Below are 23,943 nucleotides of genomic sequence, written 5' to 3'. Positions count from 1 at the left end.
TGAGTTTGGTACTCTTGCTGTTCTGTTGCACAATAAAAAAATGAATAAAAATGAGGAATTAAGAAAACATTGCTAATGTTCTCATTGTATCCAGACCAATTTTTTTTCTTCCTTTCAAATGTGGAACCACAGATAGATTGTGTGTGCGCATGTGCTACATCTCATGAATGGCCGCCTGTGTTTTAAGTTATTGATGAGGTGTGCAGCAGGTCTGACTGAGAGGTTCTGTTCATTACTTGTAAGGGAGCTATTCACAGGTGTGACAGCCCCAACTGGTGACTTTTCTGCACCCATGCAAATTGCTTCTATGGGCCCTGAACAAACATAAGAGAGAAATTAAGGTCGGTTATTGTTTGCCTTTGCAGAACAGCTCCAAAGAAATAACTTCCACAGTACACTGAAACATTTAGTGTGTTTGTGTAAGAAAGAGCTTGGTTTAAAGTGTTCAAGGTCCCCAAGCAGGCATGTTAGAAGGTTTCAAATCTCATAAATGGATGAGAAAAGCATCGCATCAAATATGTCACTTTTACTGAACATCATCATAAATTAACATGCCAAATAATTGGCAGCAATAAAGTGTGATTTCATTAAAAACAAAAAACAGAAGATAGACCAAAAAAAAAACAAACCAAAAAAAAAAAACTTGGCATAAGACTTACTCGCCTTGTGCCGAACAAAAATAAATGAAACACTTTATTCATGAGAAAAAGACGTCAACGAGAGTCTTTAAACATGGGTTAGTAACAAATAAATGGTCAAACTGAAGCTACGAGTCGATTCAGGTATTTTTAGTGAATCATCCATCAGCCTCTTATGCTCACATCGACTCGTAGAGATGTTATGTTGCCAGAAAAGTAACCATCCTGTTAAAGTTGAGCATGCGGTCTGATGGTGTGAATCGTGTTCATCTTTTAAAGTGTGAAAGTGTTCTGTGTTTAAATCAGTCCTCCCTCTGTGGGATGCAGGTGATCTCTGCGTTTCCATCACTCGTCTCCCGCAGGCAGGTTTTCTTCAATCCTCTTAATGAACTTCATGCGGATTTCTGTCACACTGTCCCCTCTCAGAGTGTCCTGGGCAAATTTCACATCCACCGCCATCTGGACCTAAACCACATTCATAAAGATTTTGTTTTAAAACAAAACAAAAAGGAAGACAGACTTTTATCCTCATTTGTTCATTTTCCACTATTAAAGTTGTGGTCAGAAGTTGTATCTCATCATGGGCATGAATGTTCATCAGGTTTTATGTCCACAGCAAGTTTTACATTGTCATAGATTGACAAGGTGCTGACCAGGAAAGAAGCACCTGCTCCAAAATCAAGCAGCTTTCGGAAGAAAAGTATAATGTGAGATAAGACAAAGTTTGAGCTATGTGGCAACAATGACAAGAGATGTGTTAGGCTTTCAAATCTAAGAGCACGGCGCCTACTCTCAAGTATGGTGTTGGCAGCAAAAAAAAAAAGGAGCATCATGCACGAGTGAAGGAGGACAACTATCTCGAAATTTTTCTATTTCACCTAGAATCTAAATCTTGACTGTTGAAGGCTGGACACAGCTGGGTGTTCAACAAGACAATGATCCCAAACACACAACAAAACTGGTGTTGGAATGGATAAAGCTGGCCAACATTAACATTCTGAAAACTTCCCAAAACTCCACCCTGGGGGGGCTGTAGCTCAGGAGGTAGAGCAGGTCACCTACTGATCGGAAGGTTGGTGGTTCAATTCCTGGCTCCTCCAGTCTGCATGTCAAATATCCTTGGGCAAGATACTAACCGATGCATCCATCGGAGTATGAATGTGTGTGAATGTAGTTAGAAAGCACTACTTGTAGAGAAAGTGCCCGTGAGAATGGGTGTGATTGGGTGAATGTGGCTTGTTGTATACAGCGCTTTGAGTACTTTGGGAGAGTAGAAAAGCGCTATATAAGAATCAGTCCATTTACCATTAACCCTATTGGAAATTTGTGGACTACACTTAAAAGCCAGGTCTGTGCCAGAAAACCAACCAATTTAAATAAACTCTACCAATGTATTTATATATGTATTTGTTTGAGGTTGTGTGGATTAGAGGAAATCCAAAATAAAATTGGTAGTAGACATCATTAAAGATGTATGCCATCATTTTACGGCATAAACTAAATGTAACTGTGCACTGGAACCATATCACCATTGTTTCTTTATATTTTTCCATACATCCTATACACGCGGCACCTTAAAACTTCTGAGGTTTATCTTACCATCTCCAGGGCTCCTCTGAGGACGCCGCACAGAAGGTTGGAGTAGATGAGTGTGCTGTGGTTATCTGGCAACTCCACAAAGTCTACCAGTGGATTATTCTCGAGGATAAGGGAAAACTCATCTCCTGCAGGGCTCCAGTTGGTCACGCTTGGGGTGATTCCTAGGTACATTTTAAAAGCAACCTAATGAAGACCCCAATATTAACAACAGAGGAGAAAAAGGGAAAAAAAAACATTAATCATTTACAAATATTTTCTGATAAAGTCATCAGTTTTTTTGGCTTTTGTTCTTCTTTATCACTTTTTCATAGAGGGAACGGCAGGCTTTCTCATTTTCTGACAAATAAAATTTCAATGGCGCAAACAAAATCCCAGTTGCACGCTCCAATTCCAACATTAAGCTGGCCTGGGCAGATTTGCACTCATATGTAAAATGTTTGCTGTCCTTATTCCAGTTTTTAAACATCACTAGCCACAGAATAATAATGAAAATATGATCCACAGCTGTAGAAAATCTGTTGTGACCACATAACAGACCTCTTCTGCGTCTATTTAACTGAAGAATTGCTGAGGTGATTTCAGAGTTTAGCTAGAGGTCACGAGATATCCTGAAGCAGTCATTCACTGCACCTTCCAAACCGCTGTCCCATAGTGGTCCTCCATTTACAGAGCTGACCTCTCTCTTCATGACCACGAGCCAGGTCCCTGAGCTGGAGTGTTGTTACATCTGTGGAATGACTCCCTTTGCACGCAGATGTAACACCTCGAAAGCAACTGAAGAGGCTCAACGTGCCCGAGAGCCGCCTTCCTGGTCTGTCTGTGTCCTTTTGTCACAAGGAAGTCATATGGAAAAACTGACAGCCAGGTGACTTAGTATAAAACCAGACTCAGTTATGCAGCCCTGTTGCCAAAGCTGAACAGAGACCCATTTTGTTAACTTCCAGCTATTTTAACAACTATGCATGATTCACATTTGAAAATTATTCTTATTTTTCTTATACTGGGCCTTGGTAAAGCACATCACTACATCTACTACACGAACAATAAACAAATAAATAAATTGTTCCTTTTAAGGCCTGTAACCTTCTAATTGGCTGCCGCTCACTACCAGAAAGTTTGAATAGCAGGTGGGTGTGGTTTCTGTGCTCACAGCCAGTAATTAGAGCCTTTGGTTCATAGGGATTACTCTTAACTTGTTACTTTGGCCATGACAAATGTGAGCGTCTATGATAGCAACAGCAAATATGTTAGAGAAAATAAGGAAAAGCTTAACAGGTTCTCTTTCAAAATAAAAGTCCAAAGATGGCAAACCAGAGATGTTTCACTGAATTTGCATCACATTTCACACCGGATCATTTCCACACACTCACACGAATGTGATTTTAGCATAAAGTTTAGAAATATGCTTCATTCTGTGTTTTGAGCTTTTCTTGTCTACTTACCCCTTACCCTTATCCTGACACTCTTTCACCCATCCTGTGTTAGGGTGTTTTATTAGAAATGTTCCCTCTAATCTGTCCCTTCCTCCCTCTCCTATTTCCCTCTGTCTATCTTGGGAGAAGTCCATGGTCATGCTCTGATTGGCCTGGAACCTTCCAGTTACCTTAGCAATGACATCGGCTGTTTCTCGGAAATCCTGACACCTGCCGATGCTTGAGCGTGCCAGGAAGTCCTCGATCAGACGCACACCAATGTTATAACCCCTGTGGAAGTCAGAACGTCAGAGAGAGAGAGAGAGAAGTGGGTAAGAGACAAAGTCATGTTTTCTTTTTATATTAAAGGAAAAGTAGTTGGGGGGGAATTGCCAGGCTAACCTGCGGCAAACTGTAAAGCCAAGGCAGACAGCTTCAAATCCTTCAAAATATTTTTGGTTCATATACTTGCCAAATAATGACATTTCTGATTAAAGAGTCCAGACAACTTAACCTAACAGCAGAGTCTGAAGCCAATGGATGCATCCCAATCCTAACATGGTCCGTCTCTAACCAGCTGGATGGCATCTGGCAGATTGGGCAGTGCAGATTCACTGCCTTCTAAGGCCAGGTAAGACGAGCCCCGTCCTGACAGCTCAGGGTTACCGCACAGCCAGAGAAACAAAGTACATCCAGTCCAAAGGTCTGTCAGCTTGACAGGATAATTTAAATTTCTTAAGTTTAGAAACCAATCATTTTGTCTTAATCTTATTCTGGGGGAGTACTGTCTCCTGCTTGGCATTCCTAAGATTCTTCTGTCTTAATATTAAATATTTGCTTCTTCAAAAGACCCCATCCAAAGAACTTACAAGAGGAGAAGCAGCAGTGTAAGAAATGAAATCCGATAAGACTACGTCTTTGCTCCATTTTGTGTCAAGCTATGTTATGAACTGAAAATAGGAAAACGCTTAAAGAGTACAATGAAGCTGTCAGCTATAAAGAGTCACCCAAGAGGCTTCAAAAATCCCAAAGGATGTATGATTGAGAGCATCCACTGAAAACCACAGGCTCAACATATGCGAGACAGAAGAACTGAACTTTGTTACAGATAAATACTCATGTACAGAATACTCAGCAATACCTTGTCATCAGCATTGTACTTCCTGTGATACGTTCAAAATTATGTATGATGTTATAAATTGTGTGTTTATTGCATTATGCCTTTGTGATGCACACCTGCACATCATAACAGTTATGTAGTGAGTTTCAGTGGCTTGGAATTATCTACCAGAAGAGCCAGGTTTATGTTTCCTAATGTATCAAATTAAACAGGCTGAATGATAGCACATACTTAATGGTACATAGATGAACTTATTAACTATAAATTAAACAAAGGGTGCCTTTGTTTTGACCTCAGATCATCAGATTGAGATGATCTGAGGTTTGGGACATGGTACTTAATCCTGCTGGAAAAAACCATCAGAAGATGGATACACTACACATTACTACATCACCAGCTTGATGCCGGACTGATCCATGCCTTCATGTTATTTAATAGCTAATCAAGCTTTTACGAGCTTAAAAGTCAGTTTTCTGTGTCACAAAAGTGGCTCTCTTTTTACCTAGCTAAATCACCGTGGTAACTTATGCTGAAGACCTGACCAGGTTATGTTCCAATTTTCAGTTTAAAATAAGCTGGATGGACCATGTTCGCACAGGTTTTTTAATTTGGTGCCAAATCTCTTTTACATTGCTGGAATTGCAGCTACCAGAACAAAACACATTCATTTCACTTTCCTCTGCTGACAAAGTAAAATGATTTCCACATCTCCTTTGTTAGGCTACAGAACAGAAACCTTTAATGTTTAAATGGAACTAGTTCAAAGATTCAAAGCTCAAATGTGCCGCAGTCACCTTTAAAATAAATAGCAGCACACGGAACTGTTTATTTACCGCTGTGTGAAATAAATCCCAAGATTAATGTTCTTCAGTAGCATTCTCTTTGTGACAATGGTGCATTTTACTGGTATATTTTTAATCACCATTTTATGATCATTATCTGAGGATCTGTCTCTTATTGCAGTAGGTGATACTCACTTTGTGTGAAAGAAGAGTCACATGACCTGTAAAATCACTATTTTTATGTAATCATTCACATTGCAGAGCAGAAACCCAGCTTAACAGAAAGGTGGTAAAAAGCACTGTGGTGGCTATTTTCGGTGACTGGGGCTCTCGACTGTGTCAAGCCAGCTAACACAGAAAAAGCGCTGTGCTTTTGAACTTCTGCTGCTGTATCCCAGTGTTTGACACACCGTGTATTCACAGATGCTCTTCTACATACCTTGGTGGGAACAAGTGCTTATTTGAGTTACTGTTGCCTCCCTAACAGCTTGAGACAGGATAACCTAAATGAACTGAGGTGTGATTGGCTGATTAGGAATTTGTGTTGAAGGGCAGCAAATAGGTGTACCTCATTAAGTACCTAGTTACTGTTTAAGTGATGGAAAAGTTTACCTTCTGTGTTTCTAATTAAGTAATGCTTTTTTTGTTTCACACAGCAAGTGCATTTAACAGTATTTACACAATTTTCAACCGACAGCTGGGTGTGAGCCCCAAAAGAGGATTTGGCCAGACTCGAGCTTAATTCAAAGTTTGTTATTCAAATGGTCACAAATTGAAGCACTAATGTCTGTCGGTTGTGCTTAAAAAAAAAAAAAAAAAACCTTTGCTGTATGTGGAGCAAATGGTTCATTCAAAGACAGGAAAAATCCTGCTTGAAAGAGTACTCACATCTTATCCAGCTGTTTATTGACCTCCTCATCATTCTCATAGTCTTTACAAAGCTGGGTGACCAGGGCCCCATAAGTCAGTGTGAACAACTCCGAGTTCTAAAAAACAAACAAACAAAAAACCAACAGAAACCACACAGATCACATGTTATGTTTGCCACACACAAATCTGGTCAAATGACAACCTTTTTACCAGCAAGAAAGGCCTATATAAAAAATTTTAAGTTAAATAATAATTTGGGGATGGGATATTTTTGAACATCTAGAAGTTAAAACAGATCGTCCCAGGGCAGCTCCTAGAATTGAACTAACGTTTGATGCCAGCTTAGGATTGAATAACGTTTCATTAATATGTGGCACATTTTTCTATTGCTGATCTTTCAGTTTTCACACCAAACTTTAAAAGCTATACAGATCTAATGCTATTACCATAAAATAACTTAAGATTATAGCCACAGCTGACATGAATGACCTGTCACGGCACAGGAGCTACGATACCTGCTTGGAAAATAGTGTTTTAGAAAGGTATATTACAGTTTTAGTCAGCTCAGTTAATAAATTGCAAATTCATATACGTTCAACTGAAATATCCTTTAAGAAATAGCTTTTAAATGTGTTTTTTGTGTTTTGTTGTCATAGCTTAGCTTGTAGCTCCACTTCCTGTCAAAGCCAAACCCGGCATTAATCAACAGTGAAATAAATGTTAAACAGGTACAAATATACCTCTTGTACCTAGCCACACGTGCAAGATAAATATGCATAATTTGGCGAGTAGCTCAGCTCAGAGACATGAGTGAGTTGTTAATTTAGCCTTACAGCCACGGTTAGCATCCTGCTAGCTAAGCTTGCTATGTTGCCATTAATCCTGTGGGAGTCGCCTACCATCTTCTTGCTGTCTGTTGCCCGGTTGGCTTGTCTGGACATTGTGACGGGTGTTACGGGCTTACACAGGTGGTGCACTCGATATTAATCCTTTATTTATTTGATTCGGGCTAAGCAGTTATTTCCGTAATCGCCTGTTTAAGTCGCTCTCGCTGTATCAAGCGTCATGAGATAGAAACATGAACTTCCGGTCTTACTTAAAAGTAAAAGCTTTATTGCGGGAAATTCGCGAGTAAACCATTGAAACTAAAGAAAACGGTGCAATGAGGAATAAAAAGCCTTTAAAATTACACTCTCTTGTTGCCGATATTTAGACAAATGTAGCCTCTTATGTATAACACCAGATAATACACTTTATTTTGAAAGAAACGCATTTTTCCTACAGTTTTAGGGGTGTGTTTGACGCAGTTTTTGTTCATCTGCTTATTTTACCGCCCTCTGGCGTCTTGGAGGGGAACCGAGGACCGCAAATTCTTGGTCTCAACAAAATCTTCCCATAATTGACCACACGATGGCGATATGGGCAATATATTGATAAATTGTGAGTTTTAAAAGCCTGCTTTATAAAATTGTAAGATTCCTTGACAAATAATTTAAACCTATAGTCGTTAAAAAAGTTTTTTCTCAATAAGTGTAGTGATTACTCTTGCTCATAACATAACTTTTAACTCTACAGATATTGTCCGTGTGTGAAAGAGAGAGAAAGTGAGGTAGAGGGAGAGGAAGAGAGAGGGAGAGAGAAAGACGGAGGAAGGGGGTTCACACACACACAGAGAGAATATAGTAGTGATAGGTAACAGATGTGCTTCAAAGTCAGCATCACATTTTAAATCTCAGACATCACATGGCATCCTCTTCGTCCTGATTGGGGGTATTTTCACCTCGAATAAGCCGCATGCTGGTTGGTTGAAAGGCAATCATCCCATCGTCGTGAAGCAAACTCTGCGCTCCACGGCGAGGAAGAGGAAGAAGAGGGACGGCGGAGCAGATCGCCCGTGCTCACACTTTCCTTTTTTTTTTTTGTTAAGGGCTCGTTTGGCAATAGCCGGCACAGACCGCAGGAACTGTTGTGTTGGTGGTGGTGGTGGAGGAGGATGATGACGGGCAAATCTGTGAAAGACGTTGACAGATACCAGGCTGTCCTCAACTCTTTACTGGCGCTGGAGGAGAACAAATACTGCGCTGACTGTGAATCGAAAGGTAGGTGATTTCCATCAGGGTCATGTTTCCCCGGGTTTTGTGCCCGAGGCGCGCGTCCGGCGCTTGAATCGACCCTCTTTGATCGTTTACTACGCTGGAAAAAAAATGCTGCACTGCATTCATCATCCCTCGACCAATTGCATTGTACTATGGTGCAAAGACGTGGAGCCACATCCTTACACGGCTGGAGCATGGCATGCAGTTACATCATGCCAAGCTACCTCAAGTAATAGGATCTAAAAAGGGTTTAAAGGGTGAGAACTGCGCGGCGGGATGAAGTGAGAAAATGCGCTCATTAGTGAAAATGACTCCAGCTATCGCCGCTCAGAGATGGAGTTGAAGGCACCTGTGCTGACTTTGAGTCACCCTGAACACACTGTTCTTGCAGACTGGGAGCAGGCAGTGAAACCCAACTCTTAACAAAGAGGCACTGCAATGTTCTTACAACACTGAGCTGCAATTCTCAGTGATTACCTATATAGCAAGGAGACTTATTGAGTTGCTTGATTGTAGTGTAGCCAGGCTGTCTTTTTATACACTGAATCACCATAATCAGACTGTCAGGTGTTCTATGTGTTCATTTGTGTGTAGCCTCAAGGAGGCCTTGAACCTTTATTTTTGCCATAGGGGTGGGTAAACACTGGTGTTTTGGTCGCAAATACACTCAGTCAGAGTCTTGAGTCAACAAACAGACTATTCAAAGGTTGCTCTTTATTTGGTTTTCGGATGAGCCATCAACAAGTTGATGAGGCCGTGGGGCTGTTTCCTTATGTTAGTTAAAGAGCTCTTGCATATTTTTCTGGAAAAGGAATGTTTTTGTTTACATGCATGTTGTGTGGGCCTTGTGGGTGGAGTCTGTAGAGCATACAGCCGGTGTTGGGCTTATCGAGATCAACATCACTGACTCTAAATGTTTGAAAGGAAGCGCTGTGTGTACACAAATCACTGTAACGCAGGAGGACACCCTTGGTAAATACAAACTTTGAGAATGATATGTGTAGACAGACCCCAGTTTAAAATGGGAGTATTCACTATATATGCGAAAGTTACTGACCACTTGGCAAACATTAAAGGCAACCATCAGAAGATGGGCACACTGGGGTCATAAAGGGATGGACATGCTCAGGAACAGCACTCTAGTAGGCTGTGGTGATTTAAACGATGCTTAGTTGGTATGAAAATATTCCCCACGCAGGATGGATCCATGCTTTCATGTTGTTTCTAGCAAACTCTGACCCTAACATCCAAATATTGCAGTAGAGATCTCGATTCATCAGACTGGGCAACGTTTTTACGTCTTCTGTTGTCCATGTGTGGTGAGCTTGTATGAATTGTAGCCTCAGTTTCCTGTTCTCAGTTGACCAGATTTACACCCAGTATGATCTTCTGTGGTTTGAAGTACATTTGCTTCAAAGTTTGTTGTGCTTTCAGAGATGCTGTTCTGTATACCTTGGTTGTAAAGAGTGATTCTTTGTGTTTCAACATTAAATCTGTCTGGCCATTCTCCTCAAACTTCCAACATCAACAAGGTATTTTCACGCAGAGAATTTATGGTCAATCTTCTGTTTACAAGGGGCAACCAATCAGATTTGGCTTGTCTCAGACATAGGAAGATCTAAATGAAGATAAATAAGGATTATTCTGAACTCTGATTCATGCAAAGCTACTTTAGCAGAGTCCAAGACTAAAAACACAGACTTAGTAGTGAGCATATTAGTATCCTTTTTTTATAATAATACCGAATTCTATGCAAAGTTTTGCCTTAATAAAAAAATCTAACATCTATAGGCTAAACTGTATAGTCAGCTAAGTCTATACAAGTTCAAGTGTGTAATTAAAGCTTTAGAAAAAATCAGTTCCAGCTGTCAAGTCAGTACAGCACATCATCTGTCCTGGGAGGATGTTAATACTGTATCTAATTTGTGATAGACATTTTTTTCCTTTTAAAACACATTTGTACATTACTTTAGTAAGATGACATGTGACCACAAGGTCTTAGTTGTATTTAAACTGAATAAGTCACCAGATCTAAGTACAACAACGCAGGGTTTTGTTAATGTTCCTATTGCCTTTGGGTGCTCTTTTAAACAAGATATTTAGAAGTGATGCTGTTCGCCTTCAGGCAAACACACTCGTGACTGCTCAGTGGACAGTTTGAAAACAGCACAGTATGATTGGGCTCCTGCAGCTTATTTACATACTGTTTGAAGGCTCGGACGCAGACTTCAGAAGCACAGAGAATAAATGATATCTTAGAAGATTATATTTGCATATGTGATGCTAATACGATGCTAATTTTATGACTTTTTACTCCCAAATCAGGCACATGTGGAGAGAGAAAGGGTATTTAAGTTAGCTACACAAGTTTGATTACTACTACGTTTCTCCTTTTTCTTGCATATTAAAATCATGGTCACAAAGGCTCTCTTGGTGTGAACTCTTTAGATTTTCAATGTAAGAGCTCGACATCCCTGCCAACCACACCCACACACACGAACAAAAACATGTTTTCTGTCAAGATTTCACACATTACAAAATCTTTGTACAATTTGCTAAAAGGGTGTCCACACAGGAAGGCTCTTGCAGCAATGTGACGAGCAGTGACCGTGGGATGACAGTAAAAATTTGAATTGTGGTCGCAACAGGAAAAATAACCACTGGCGAGTAAGGGAATTAACCACCAATGGGTTTAAAGAAAATGACTGACATGTGACTGTGTGATTCATGAGTACACCCTGGACAGGTTGCCAGATCTTATTATTTTTGATTTTTAAAATATAATGTTTTGTTCCAAAATACATTTTTTTTCCCAGTAAATATGAATACAGTTTTAAAGAACAGCAAATATTATTTTGTTATAAAAAGCTTTTATTTTGAAAGGTTACAAAGTCCTGGCTGACTCTGTGATCTGAGCTGATGCTCAGAGAGTGTTTTTTACCTCTTTGCTGAGTAGTGCATTTCTCAAAACTGTAAGTACAGATTCCAGACTACACACTCGAGTCGTGCACAGCCGCACAAGTGCACACCTCAAGCACATTAGTGCCCTCCCCTGCCCTCTCTCTCTTATCAGGTTTTCTTTTTTCTTTTTGGCCATATGGCTCGTGATGGGGTTTGGTCTAATCTTGTTTGCACCTGATTGCCGTTGCACGTTCATCACCTACCTCTCTCCCTCCCTCCCTCCCTCCCTCTCTCAGGATGATCAGAGAGGAAGTGGTGTGGTGTATGGAGCCAAGAACGTGTTTATTCCAGCGAATGCAAACACACAACAGCAGCACTCTCAGACATTCCCCTGTCTATTATATACTGCGCCGCTTAACAATATCTCTTTCTCCGACTGTAGCTTACTGCCTGTGCGCCGCAAACTTCCTGTCTCTGTCTGTTTCTCTGGGCTGAATGACTTTGTGTGCTATTTGTTTATTTATTTCTACCACTTCCTCATAAAGTCACACCCCTCCAGTAAATCCTTAATACTGCCAGGAAATAATAAAGAGACAGGGGGAGAGGCAGAGGGTTAGGCAGGGTGCATAATGTAGTCAACACTTCAACCTCTGGCTTCAGTCTCAAGGGGCTGTGTACATGTGCGTGCATGTGTGTGCATGTGTGTTTGAATGAGCATAAAAGCATGTCTCCCTTATTGTCTCTATTGTACTTGTGTTTACTCATGCTGGGCCCTGGTTGCTGTGGTGATATCACCTGATGATGCCAGGCTGTCTACCTCTACCATGAGCTCTCAGTCCCCTCCTCCCCTCGGACCCTTTTTAATCTCATCCAATGAGAAGTCAGCAGAGATTTCCATTCAGAGAAGAAGGTTATTGGACGTGTGTGTCGGTGTGTGTTTGTTTGCGCGTGTGTCCTTGGCTGGCACAAAGTACAGAGCCTCAGTACCAGAGAGAGGGTGGCACCGTGCTACATTGCTGTGCGCACAACTCTCTAATACACAGCGATGGCCAGATTAAGCTGCAAAGGGCTTTGGGACAAATAAGCTGCTGATCCTGCTTTTACACCTGCAAATCGTATCACTGCGCAGGAGGACACACGCGTCTCGTGCTAGTGACAGCGTGACAGGATGTAAACATTAAGGGAGTCCTTCCTCAGCTGAGCTGTAATGTTGTCAGCTGCATGCTTCCTTACCAAGAAAAGGACTCATACCAGAAACTGCTCACCGTAGTGTTTTGGAGTAAATGGGTCACGATTTCTGGAAAAAGATGCTACTGTTGAGTTAGTAAGCAGTTTTTAACCATGTATTTCCATTATAATGAAAAGAAGGCCCAGCTAACATCACCAAAACTAGTTAACTTTATTAACACAGAATATCAAAACAGAGGAAAAACCCATACATTTGCTTTTGGTGTGAACTATCCCTTTAAGAATGCTGAATATGTAAGCGCCAGCTTAGCAATCGCTAAGCAATAGTGGGAAGGAAAAAGTGTCGTTTTAGCAGGAAGAAACCTCCGGCACAACCAGGCTCAAGGAGCTGCAGCCATCTGCCATGACTGGCTGGGGGTGAGAGGATGGAGACACAGGACAAAAGATACACTGTGGAGGAGAGCCAGAGATTAATGATTAAATGCAAAGTGTTGTATAAACACAGAACGAGTGAAAAGAAAATCAGTCTGAGGCTGAGCTGGGCTCTTAGAGAGTTCTTGTACATTGAAACTTTGGCCATTTTTAACATGAGCACTGACCACTGTAACAATTTATAGGATAAAACATAAAGATATTGCCCCTCCGTAAGACTATCCTTAACACGACTTTTCTCGTGGGCCCTGAGTTGCCCGTTTGGACTGATTGGTGATTCAGCCTTATACAACCATGTAGGAAAAACACACAAAAGTATAATAAGGTCACACGTCAGTCTGCTGGGGTTTTTATCTGTGAATTGGCCACACAGGAAGCAGACAAAATGTCAGGAGCAGCTTAAAGAGAGCAGTTATTTAAAAACCTAAAAATCATATAGCTGTGAGCTCCTCAAAGGTAAGTTATGTCACATGAATTGTGCTGTTACTGTTTCACCGGGTGATAAATTGGTTCTAAGGATGCGTTTTAGTTCTATAGATAGTGGTTATCTTGGTGTAGGGGATTGCTCTAACAGCTAAGCAAATAACACAGATGACTACTCAGCACAATAACCTTGTAACATTTCAGGGGATAAAAACAATATGTGGGCAATAAGATTAAAAAAGACATAAAAGCAGGACTAAAAATTTGGACTGCCTTACTCATCTTTTTATATGTAACACTGTTCGACCTCAATTACTCACCTGCAGGATCACAGTCATGATGTTTGCATGGTAACACAGATGGTGGGTGTGCCTTTTGTAAATTATCAATAGGTTCCATCTGCTTGGTTCAGATTGGGTCACTGGGTGGCTCCAGGGTATCTGGATTGGTTTAGATGCTAATGGGCTAGAGAGTAAGGGACAAAGGGGTGTATGCATGAGCGTGTGTTTTGTGTGGCGGCGGAGCAGGGCATGGGATCCGCTGATGGCTGAGATGCTCCGTGGGATTAACTGGGTACATGCAGAGAGCACCATTTATCCTTGTGGGATGTAGGCTAATGGACCATATGTACCTGCTCATGAACAAGTGTGTATGTGTGTGAGAGTCGGTGGACCAGTGTATTTGTGTAACGTGTGCACCTGTGTGTTTGTAACTGTAAGGATTCAGACAGGGTTTTTAACAGAGATGTGTTTAAGATGAGAAGTTAATGACTAAGTCGCCAGAAATGGTATGGAAAAGCATTCAAATACGTGTGTGTAAATGACAGCGAAGTTCATTACATATCTCTGTGTGCGCTCTCTGCTCGTCATACCCCCCGTTACACCCCAGCAGGACGTCTAAAGTCCACCATTTGATGACTATAAAAATCCCCTCCTGCTTGTCTCTGTTTTTGGCTCTCGCTGTGGCTCTGCCTTCTCCACCCCTAATGTGCTTCAGCCTGCGTGTTTCACAACCATGACCACAGCCATTTTTTTAATTTAATTATTTATTTAGTTTTGCCAGGGTGATTCATCAGTTGTCTCTGCTTTTGGATGCTTTTCCGTGTAAAAACTGAGAAAGGGACTTATTAGTCAGACCTGGAGAATTTAATTAGACCTTTAAATGATGTTGGCATTTGCTCTTTTGATCACATCAAGAAAAGAGGACATGTATTCACTGCTGCTGGTGAACGGTGGAGCAGTCTACACTCACTGTGATGCTAGCCACAAAGAAAAAGTGATTCATAGGGATCGTTGGTTCAATCTTTTCTTCCCTTTTTAGACGTCTCCTCCACCTACTTCCTTGTATATCTGTTCAAAGCACCTGTAGGTGTGCAGTGCTGCCGGACAGACGCACTGCATATGGGTTCTTACTCAAGCATAGCATTGATTGGAACAAGAGAAGGCTGCTTCTCTGTGGTGTGCAGGTGTGATCTGCCTTAAATGTAGCCTTCATCTGTGTGCTCTTTCTGCTCCCCCGGCTCACCGGATCAGCGCACTCCTGTGCACACCTGAGGACCATGACTCCAAACATTCATAATACCCAGCTGGAAGCAGATTAAACCTTCGCATGAGGGGAGAAAAATAACAGGCAGTGTATGGAAAAAGGACTGTGAAGCCATGCTAGCAGCTCAGTTGAACTGTATAACAGCGCTTTTAGCTAAGTGCTAACGTCAAGATGCTAACAGTGACGGTGCTGATTTTTACTGGGTATGTTTATCGGTTTAGCATGTAAAGGCTGATTTGGACTTTTGTGGTGAATCTTTGTAGAGCCTATGACCTACATACAGTGGCTTGCAAACGTATTCGGCCCCCTTGAACTTTTCCACATTTTGTCACATTACAGCCACAAACATGAATCAGTTTTATCGGAATTCCACAAAGACCAACACAAAGTGGTGTACACGTGAGAAGTGGAACGAAAATCATACATGATTCCAAACATTTTTTACAAATAAATAACTGAAAAGTGGGGTGTGCGTAATTATTCAGCCCCCTGAGTCAATACTTTGTAGAACCACCTTTTGCTGCAATTACAGCTGCCAGTCTTTTAGGGTATGTCTCTACCAGCTTTGCACATCTAGAGACTGAAATCCTTGCCCATTCTTCTTTGCAAAAAGCCAACTTTGTGCGGTGCATGACTAATAGTTGCCCTATGGACAGATTCCCCCACCTGAGCTGTAGATCTCTGCAGCTCGTCCAGAGTCACCATGGGCCTCTTGGCTGCATTTCTGATCAGCGCTCTCCTTGTTCGGCCTGTGAGTTTAGGCGGATGGCCTTGTCTTGGTAGGTTTACAGTTGTGCCATACTCCTTCCATTTCTGAATGATGGCTTGAACAGTGAGAATCTGTGGCAAGATCTGAAAACTGCTGTTCACAAACGCTGTCCATCTAATCTGACTGAGCTGGAGCTGTTTTGCAAAGAAGAATGGGCAAGGATTTCAGTCTCTAGATGTGCAAAGCTGGGAGAGACAGACCCTAAAAGACTGGCAGCTGTAATTGCAGCAAAAGGTGGTTCTATACAAAGTATTGACTCAGGGGGCTGAATAATTACACACACCCCACTTTGCAGTTATTTATTTGTAAAAAATGTTTGGAATCATGTATGATTTTCGTTCCACTTCTCACGTGTACACCACTTTGTGTTGGTCTTTCATGTGGAATTCCAATAAAATTGATTCATGTTTGTGGCTGTAATGTGACAAAATGTGGAAAAGTTCAAGGGGGCCGAATACTTTTGCAAGCCACTTTAAGTGGCCAACACTGTTACTAGTATTCATGCTTGTGCATGGTGCATTATGTGTTATTAATTATTTTGAATGCTGTACCAGCCATGACAGAAACATATTTCTCCATTCCCTCATGTCCACTCCAGTAGTTTGTTACGGCGTTTGTTACATCTTAGGGTTTCAGAGGGGTGTGCGGTTTTGAGTTGTGTTACAGTGTAACACAGAAGTAAGCGAGGACAAGTGTTTCCTAATTGACAATAAATAGAAATTACAGCTGAATTTTAGTGTAATTCCGTTAATCAAGAAAGAAAAGGTGTGAGGTTGTTCACTGTCAATTACTAGTGGACATGCATGCTCCAGTCACATAGGTGGCTGGCTACCTCCCTTAAGCAGGGGTTGGGAATTAATTTTCCCAAGGGGCGACATGAGAAACTGGGACTGTTGTAAAGGGCCACACCAATAAACTTCTTCTTTTGGCTGCTCAAAGTGGGTTCTGTTTACTAAGGACCCACCAACTTTGAGTTACTTGAACAGAATATTGTCATTTTACACATTATGACTTCCTGATCAAACCTGACTAATTTATCAATGTTTACATTACATATCATCCAGGTAAGTAAATCCCCAAAAGTTGATTCTGTTCATCTGGACGTAGCGTTTTCAGCGGGAGAAACGTTTCGTCACTCATCCAAGTGACTTCTTCAGTCTCAGCTGACTGCAGGTTTCCCCAATCTTATAAACCGTACATTTGCATAATGACTGAAACCAGCCCACTGAAGGAACAATGGGCTGGGAGGGCACCTTCATCATAATTATGCAAATTCTCATGACCATTGATCAACAACCACTGATCAAAGCTCATTGATCAAAGACAATTGATCCATGGCCGTGAGTACCATTCACAGAGTTGGGGAATGGCTGGAATCACAGCATTGTAAGATGGCGAAAGATGTAACCTTAGGCCTCCTCCTCGATTCAGAGATGGTCTTTCCCTTTTCGTATGACTCTGCGCTCACACCAGCGTTCCTCCCTGTCCAGGGTGTGTACATCCTTATCATTGAAAGAGTGTCCACTGGCCTGTAGGTGTCTATAAGATTGGGGAAACCTGCAGTCAGCTGAGACTGAAGAAGTCACTTGGATGAGTGATGAAACGTTTCTCCCACTGAAAACGCTACATCCAGATGACAGAATCAACTTTTGGGGATTTACATTGCATAGTTTGTCTACCAGACGGCACTCTACAGCTTCCCTGCTGGCAACATAACAACCAAACAACCATCCGAGGAGAGTCAGACAAACGAGGCCAAATGAGTAAATAAAGAGTTACACGTAACAGATGTTAGGGAAATCTATGTTTTGTGTGTCTAAAGGGACAAAATACAAACGTATAGTGGTTGGGCTCTGCCTGTTAAAGCAAAGTTAAGCTATTGTAACGCATGCCATAATTTCGAAGACATTTCAGCTAAAAGCACAGACATCAGCCTCATAATGATGACTGAGAAGAGGTCAGGTCAGCTATGATTCATCTTCTGAACATCAGGAGCACCTAAACTATGTTTCATGACAGCTGATCTAATTGTTATTATAGACTCGCCTATTTTTTTGTAGAGACATCAGTCAAAACTGTGCATTGCTATAAAAAAAAAGGAGAAACTTTTCAATATGCAAATGGAAAAAGCATTCCCACAAATCGCAGAAAACATGAGGGCAGAAAATAAACAGAAAGGAAGAAATGGAACTGGTGTGAAAGAGATATAAGCAGACAAAGGAGAACATGAGGGAGGCAGCCGTAGTGAGAAAGATAAGAAATGGCGGCTAGAGCACAGAGGGAGCATTAGAATAAGAGATGAGAAGGACAAACTAATTCCAGTGTTCAGGGACTTCAACACTATTGACAGCGTCTCTGTCTTTCTCTGTGTCTGTGTCGGCGTGTACAGTGGCTAAGCAGGCTTTGCAGAGTAATTCTACTATTATTAGCCAGTAGACAGCTAATGCTGCAGCTAGACAGTGAGGAAGACCAGTGCACATGGTGTTTTTTGCATTTGTGATTCGCAGTTTAAAAAGATGGAGAAAACTGAAAACTAACTCTTAATAGTGCAAACAGAATTCTAGTAGGATTCAAGAAGGAGCCTATTCATTGCAGTGTTTTTCTCAGAGGAAAAGAGGAAGGCGCTGCATGTTTTTCCCTTCTCAAACTCGACTTCCCCTTTCATTTGCATAGAATGGCCTTTTCTTAAGCTCTGCACAATGCCTTTATCTGCCAGAAGAGGAGAAATCCAAATCGAAAAGCTGCTCTTCCCCCTAGTGGCGTGAAGGCCACAGTGCACGGACCTGTGGCAGCAGGGTTGCAGGGACTCACAGCAGAGATGGTTTGGAGAAGTGGAGGCAGAGAGTCGCAGAAAGAGATGGAGGCAAGGAAAGAGGAGGAGGGAGATATGGTAAAGATGTAAGAGCAGCACAAATATTATCTTTGAAGCTGAGTGCAGTCCCCAAAGAGGATGGTTGCATATCTTGAGCAAAAATAAATAAATAACGATCTCATCTATGATGTTTTTATTTCTTTTATGTTCTGAATATAGAAGGAAGATTTGCAAGCATGCTTTTAAGCTAAAACATATGCAGCATAAGCAATAAACAGGTCTCCACAAAATCTGAGTGGATCCATACGTTTGGCTCAGATCACAGTGCTCCCACACACACAGGCTCTTGATCAAATGAGTAATCATCCCTGCAGGTATCCAGGCCCTGAGTGTGTGTGATTGCTTGTGTGTGTGAGGTGCGTGTTTGTTGGACTTTGTACTCCTCCTCTCGCCTCTCAGTTATGTAGGCTAACTCTCGTATTGGATCCTGTTATGTGTTAGGCCACCGCATGACTTACACAGGATTAGATGTGCTCCCTGCTGAGTTCAGACTCATAATTGAGGTTTCAGACTTGTCTCTTTATAATTGGTCTAAAATTAATTGTTTTTTTCCCTCATGTTTCTCTAGTCTACTCACTTAGCCCTCTTTCTTGTTTAACCTAAATCTCTTTTATACGTTTAGCTTGGCTTATCACCACCTCCTTGCATCGCTCCTCTGCGAAGACTCTCTCCTCTCCTCTAAATTTCATTCCCCCCGTTGCTCTTCCAGGTCCACGATGGGCATCCTGGAATTTGGGCATCTTCATCTGTATCCGCTGTGCTGGTATCCATCGAAACCTGGGGGTTCACATCTCCAAGGTCAAGTCTGTCAACCTGGATCAGTGGACGCAGGAGCAAGTCCAGGTCAGTGGTCTTCACTATGAAAGTTTCATAACCACTAAAAAACCCAAAAGCTTTTAAATATTGGGTTAAATATTTTGAACTGTCCCTGATTATTAAACGCTATAAATGTTGGCTTTCTTATTTGTTTTTTGGTTGTTTGTTTGTTTTTCAAGTTTCTCTAATTAGCTTAACTGACACTAGCCTGGCTCAAATTTCCTTGTATGGTCATTTCAGACTAGAAGGTGGCTTACAAGGCATGGGTTCTGTTTGTGGAAGCCAAGTGAGGGGCATCCAATCAGAAGAAGGTTGTCTATTAAGGAGTGGCACATTAAAGAGACAGCTTATTTCAGATAGAGGATAAACTAAGGGGATGTATTATGACCCAGTAAAACATGTGTAATGGGGGGGCGGGGCGGGGGGCGGTATACTGTGGATATAATCCAAATCACAATCAATCAATTAGCTTAGCATAAGATCGAGAAAAACCACTACTGTTCACTTTTAAACTGGTTACTTAAAAGTTGAAGTAAATAAGATTATTGTGTTAATCAGTGAGTTTGTTTTAAAATGGTCAGACATGTTTGGCTGACTCTGTTTTGAGTCTTTATGGTAAAGCAACACAAATGAAATGTGCTGGTTATATCTTTAGATTTTTAAGTTAAATTTTAAAATAGGTGGTATTGTTCATTGCATAAGGCTGTTAACAAGAAAACACCTGTTTTCCCAAAATTCTAAGCTGTTGCTTCTTTTGTGAAAATCTTTCAGAAAGTAAAACCTTTAAATAAAATAGATTTCCATGCAATATAGAGATGGATAGAAAATAAACAACAATATAATTTTTTGTAATTTAGTAATTTTATTCTATGTATATATGCTTATTTTATCTGGTAGTTGGTATTTTCACATACAGTATAACTGACGATTTTCCACCTCCGAGTAGCCTCTTTCTCTTTAGTATGCAGCTCATCTCGTCTGGTCTGATAGACAAGACAGTCAGCGTGATGCTTCTCAGTGTGAGGGGATTTCTTTGGTCAGCACTTTTTCTTTAGTTCTCTACAGCTCTCACTGTAAGAATCCTGCTTTTTCATATAACCGCACTTTAACAAGGACACCTTGGATATTGCATTTGAACATTACTAGATTTCTTTGCAATGTGTCAGTTATTTTGTTCTCCGTTGGTATCCCCAGTGTGTTCAAGAGATGGGAAATGCCAAGGCCAAACGGCTCTACGAGGCTTTTTTACCTGAGTGCTTCCAGCGTCCCGAGACAGACCAGGCTGCCGAGATCTTTATTAGGGACAAATACGAAAAGAAGAAATACATGGATAAAGTCATTGACATCCAGATGCTCAGGGTGAGTCCACACAAACAGATCCACGTGTTTGTTCTTGTGTCTCCAGCAGAATCTGCAGAACAGGTTTGTAGAGTGAATTTCTCTTACTTTCCTGCTACCCTCGACCAACCTTGAGTGTCGTCAAACAAAACCACTTCTTTTCTTTGTGCAGAAAGAAAAGAGTTGTGACAACATCCCAAAGGAGCCAGTTGTATTTGAGAAGATGAAATTGGTAGGTGCATCATTCCATGTTCATATCATAGACCAGAGATTCCATTCTGGCCTTTGTTATCTTGGTTTTGTTTATTATATTGTTAAGTTGCTAAATTGATTTAAAAAAAAATCAAGAGGCAACCAAAGTCTAATGCAGTAGTAGTCAATCGTCGCAACCACACTCCCTGTCTTCAAGCCTGAACAACATTTTTAAAAAAAGGTCCAAAGCTAACCCCCAACCGGTTGCCAGAGATGGCCACCCCTCCCTGAGCCTGGTTCTACCAGAGGTTTCTTCCTGTTAAAAGGGAGTTTTTCCTTCACACTGTCGCCAGGTGCTTGGTTGTCTGATTTTTGGGGTTTTCTCTGTATTTTTGTAAACTCTGTACCTTACAAAACAAAACAACTTGAGTCAACTGTTGTGATTTGATGCTATATAAATAAAATTGAATTGAAGTGATATAAACATTTTAGCATCTGGACAGATGATGCATATTGTAGAACATTCTTGTTGAACTTAATTATCAAATACAGGTCATCCCTGTATTTGAAAAGGCGTCAACAAAAGGCAGAGAAAAGCTGGTAACTTTTATTGTGGTGACTTGAATGGAACAGTCATTTTCTACCACTAGTGAGTGTGAAGAGTAAAAGAATCAGCAGACAGACTCATTCGCCAGTGCAGAATTGTTGCATTAATTACACTGATTTTCTCTGTTGTGACAGAAAAAGGACGTCAGCCCAAAGACAGATTCCCAGTCTGTCACAGACCTGCTTGGACTAGGTATTCTGCCTTATGCACCTGCACGCATGCGCTTACACTAACACAGAGTCCAAAAAATTTGCACACCAGGAAACTGCTGTCTTAATATAGAACTGCTTTATGTTGCAAGTCTGCACCTAAAAAGCAAATAAACATGCCAGGCATCTATTTTAGGACAGAAAGCTGAATCTTAATTAGATGAGCTGCTTTGAACGTGGATACCTGAAACGGTTGTTATCATCATTACCTCTATTAGATGCCCCAGCTCCAAGCCCTGTGGTGTCTAATGGTGGAGGATGTGTTCCAGACAGTAATGAGAGCCCAGTGGTGTCTAACGCAGCCCTTGCACACTCTGCCCTGGATCTCTTCAGCTCCCTTGCAGCCCCCTCCCCTGCTTCCTCTACAAAAAGCACGGTAGTAGACAACACACTGTACATGCTATAAGCTGCTGAGTTTTTATTTGCGTACATTCAGACAGACTTTCATCTTTGCCTTGTGTCTGTCCAGTCTGTTTCCAGCACCATGCCTCAGAGCAGAGTGACTGCCTCAGTGCCTGAGAATCTGAGCTTGTTCTTAGACGCAGCACCCAAAGCAGAGGAGGGCACTGTCAAGAAACTATCCAAGGACTCCATTCTTTCCCTGTACGCCTCCACTCCCTCGGTACATGCCAGCAGTATGGCTGCACATGGTAAGAGTTTATAAGATTTCTGTCAGATGTGGTCCAGATCTGGATGTTGACACGGTGATAGTCTGCTCATCGTTATTGGTGTCTGTGATTGCTCTCAGCAGGCTTGTACATGAACCAAATGGGATATCCAACACACCCGTATGGTCCATACCATTCTTTAGCCCAGGCGGGGGGAATGGGAGGCACTATGATGACATCACAGATGGCCATGATGGGGCAGCAACAGAGCGGGGTGATGGCAGTGCCACAAAACAGCATGATTGGAATTCAGCAGAACTGCATGATGGGGCAGCAGAATGGCTTAATGGGCGCTCAGGGTGTCACGGCTCAGCCTAGCGGCGTTGTGCCGTCGCCCTACATGACAGGAATGATGGGACAGCAGCAAACTGGAATGATGGTACAGCAGCAGAACAGCATTATAGGACAGCAACAAAGTGGGATGATGGGGCAGCAGCAGCAGGTTGGGGGTTTGCCCGCATTACCCCAGCAGCAGACTTACGGAGTCCAGCAAGCCCAGCAGCTACAGTGGAACATCAGTCAGGTGTGTGTTTGTTTTTTGGGGTTTTGAAAGTTGTGAGAGGAGTGGATCCGTTGCTAAAGTTCATTTTGTGCCCTTCAGATGACTCAGCACATGGCCGGCATGAATCTTTACAACACCAGCGGTATGATGGGATACAGTGATCAACAAATGGGAGGTTCAGCAGCTCCAAGTTCGGCACACATGACAGCGCACGTGTGGAAATGAGCTTGTCTATCTGAGATTCGATGGAGCGCCAACGACCCACAAAAGGAGAAGAGAAACGACGTGGATCAGACTCTCCATTAAACATTTTCTGATGCAAGGGAGGAGGAGGAGGAGACTGAGGTGGAGAAGAAGAAGAAGGTTTGAGAAACCACTACTACCTCTCTCTCTCCTCTCTGGCCGCGCTTCCTCTTGCCGTCTCATGCATAGCCATGTTCTGCAGATTTCCATGTTTGCCTTCAGGACCTTTTCATATGACGACTACGACAAGGCGGTTCTGAGGCCACTGGTTAGGACTCCAGAGCTTTCTTTCTGCCCAGCCTTTATGAGAGAGAGCTTGTGTGCAGGAACATTATGAGGGTATCAAGCAGCTGCAGAATTGCACTGTTTCATATTTAATCAGATGGCACTGGGGTTGGCATTGGGGTTAGCCTAGCTTTAAAAGCTCAAATAGACCAAGATATATAATCTGGCAACCTAAATAGGTGGCTCATACTTTACGCCCTACATTACCAGTATTTACCCAACTGATGGGGCGACATTTAGTGATGATATATACAGTGGCCCTGAGAGGTCAAACACACTGCTGCCTAATAAAACACCAGCAAAAATGAAAAATGGTGCAAAAGCACACAAAAAATAATTGAAGTTCAATAAAACCCAATGGAAATGGAAAGAAAAACACTGGAGAAGCTAACAGAAAAAAACCAAACAAAACACAACAAAAATGTTTTTGGCTAAC

General features: G+C 41.7%; 2 protein-coding genes across 4 annotated transcripts; one reads left to right on the top strand and one right to left on the bottom strand.

Moving 5' to 3' along the window:
- Window positions 1–318: 318 nt before the first annotated feature.
- trappc3 (trafficking protein particle complex subunit 3) lies at window positions 319–7,506 on the bottom strand. The gene is made up of 5 exons (XM_005728828.1): window positions 7,321–7,506; window positions 6,440–6,537; window positions 3,841–3,940; window positions 2,238–2,420; window positions 319–1,103 (listed from the first exon to the last, which is right to left on the bottom strand). Exons 1-5 carry the CDS (start codon window positions 7,360–7,362, stop codon window positions 984–986), a joined length of 543 nt encoding a protein of 180 aa, XP_005728885.1. The 5' UTR covers window positions 7,363–7,506; the 3' UTR covers window positions 319–983.
- Window positions 4,002–23,334, top strand: smap2 (small ArfGAP2). Of its 3 annotated transcripts, XM_005728832.2 has the most exons (10): window positions 4,002–4,280; window positions 8,349–8,520; window positions 19,357–19,490; window positions 20,658–20,822; window positions 20,974–21,033; window positions 21,735–21,792; window positions 22,028–22,185; window positions 22,279–22,459; window positions 22,558–23,000; window positions 23,079–23,334. In XM_005728832.2, exons 2-10 carry the CDS (start codon window positions 8,415–8,417, stop codon window positions 23,202–23,204), a joined length of 1,431 nt encoding a protein of 476 aa, XP_005728889.1. In that variant the 5' UTR covers window positions 4,002–4,280; window positions 8,349–8,414; the 3' UTR covers window positions 23,205–23,334. The 3 variants fall into 3 exon arrangements, with proteins under 3 accessions (XP_005728889.1, XP_005728890.1, XP_005728888.1); XM_005728833.2 differs by lacking the exon at window positions 4,002–4,280 and having other exon boundaries at window positions 8,202–8,520; window positions 22,561–23,000; XM_005728831.2 differs by lacking the exon at window positions 4,002–4,280 and having other exon boundaries at window positions 8,202–8,520.
- The last annotated feature ends 609 nt before the right edge of the window (window positions 23,335–23,943 follow it).

The sequence above is a fragment of the Pundamilia nyererei genome, unplaced genomic scaffold, assembly GCF_000239375.1.
Source record: "Pundamilia nyererei isolate P.nyererei 1_Seehausen unplaced genomic scaffold, PunNye1.0 scaffold00030, whole genome shotgun sequence".
Classification (NCBI taxonomy): Eukaryota; Metazoa; Chordata; class Actinopteri; order Cichliformes; family Cichlidae; genus Pundamilia; species Pundamilia nyererei.
This window is presented reverse-complemented; position numbering and strand designations above follow the sequence as displayed.

What these genes read in the sequence shown, in the direction of transcription:
- trappc3 (XM_005728828.1), bottom strand. Translation starts at nt 7,362, where the DNA reads ATGTCCAGACAAGCCAACCGGGCAACAGACAGCAAGAAGATG. An exon ending in CAACAGACAGCAAGAAGATG is followed by an intron (nt 6,538 to 7,320) that starts GTAGGCGACTCC and finishes TTTGTTTTTTAG; the next exon opens with AACTCGGAGTTGTTCACACT. An exon ending in TCAGAGGAGCCCTGGAGATG is followed by an intron (nt 1,104 to 2,237) that starts GTAAGATAAACC and finishes AATGTGGTTTAG; the next exon opens with GTCCAGATGGCGGTGGATGT.
- smap2 (XM_005728832.2), top strand. Translation starts at nt 8,415, where the DNA reads ATGATGACGGGCAAATCTGTGAAAGACGTTGACAGATACCAGGCTGTC. An exon ending in CGCTGACTGTGAATCGAAAG is followed by an intron (nt 8,521 to 19,356) that starts GTAGGTGATTTC and finishes TTGCTCTTCCAG; the next exon opens with GTCCACGATGGGCATCCTGG. An exon ending in TACAGTGGAACATCAGTCAG is followed by an intron (nt 23,001 to 23,078) that starts GTGTGTGTTTGT and finishes TGTGCCCTTCAG; the next exon opens with ATGACTCAGCACATGGCCGG.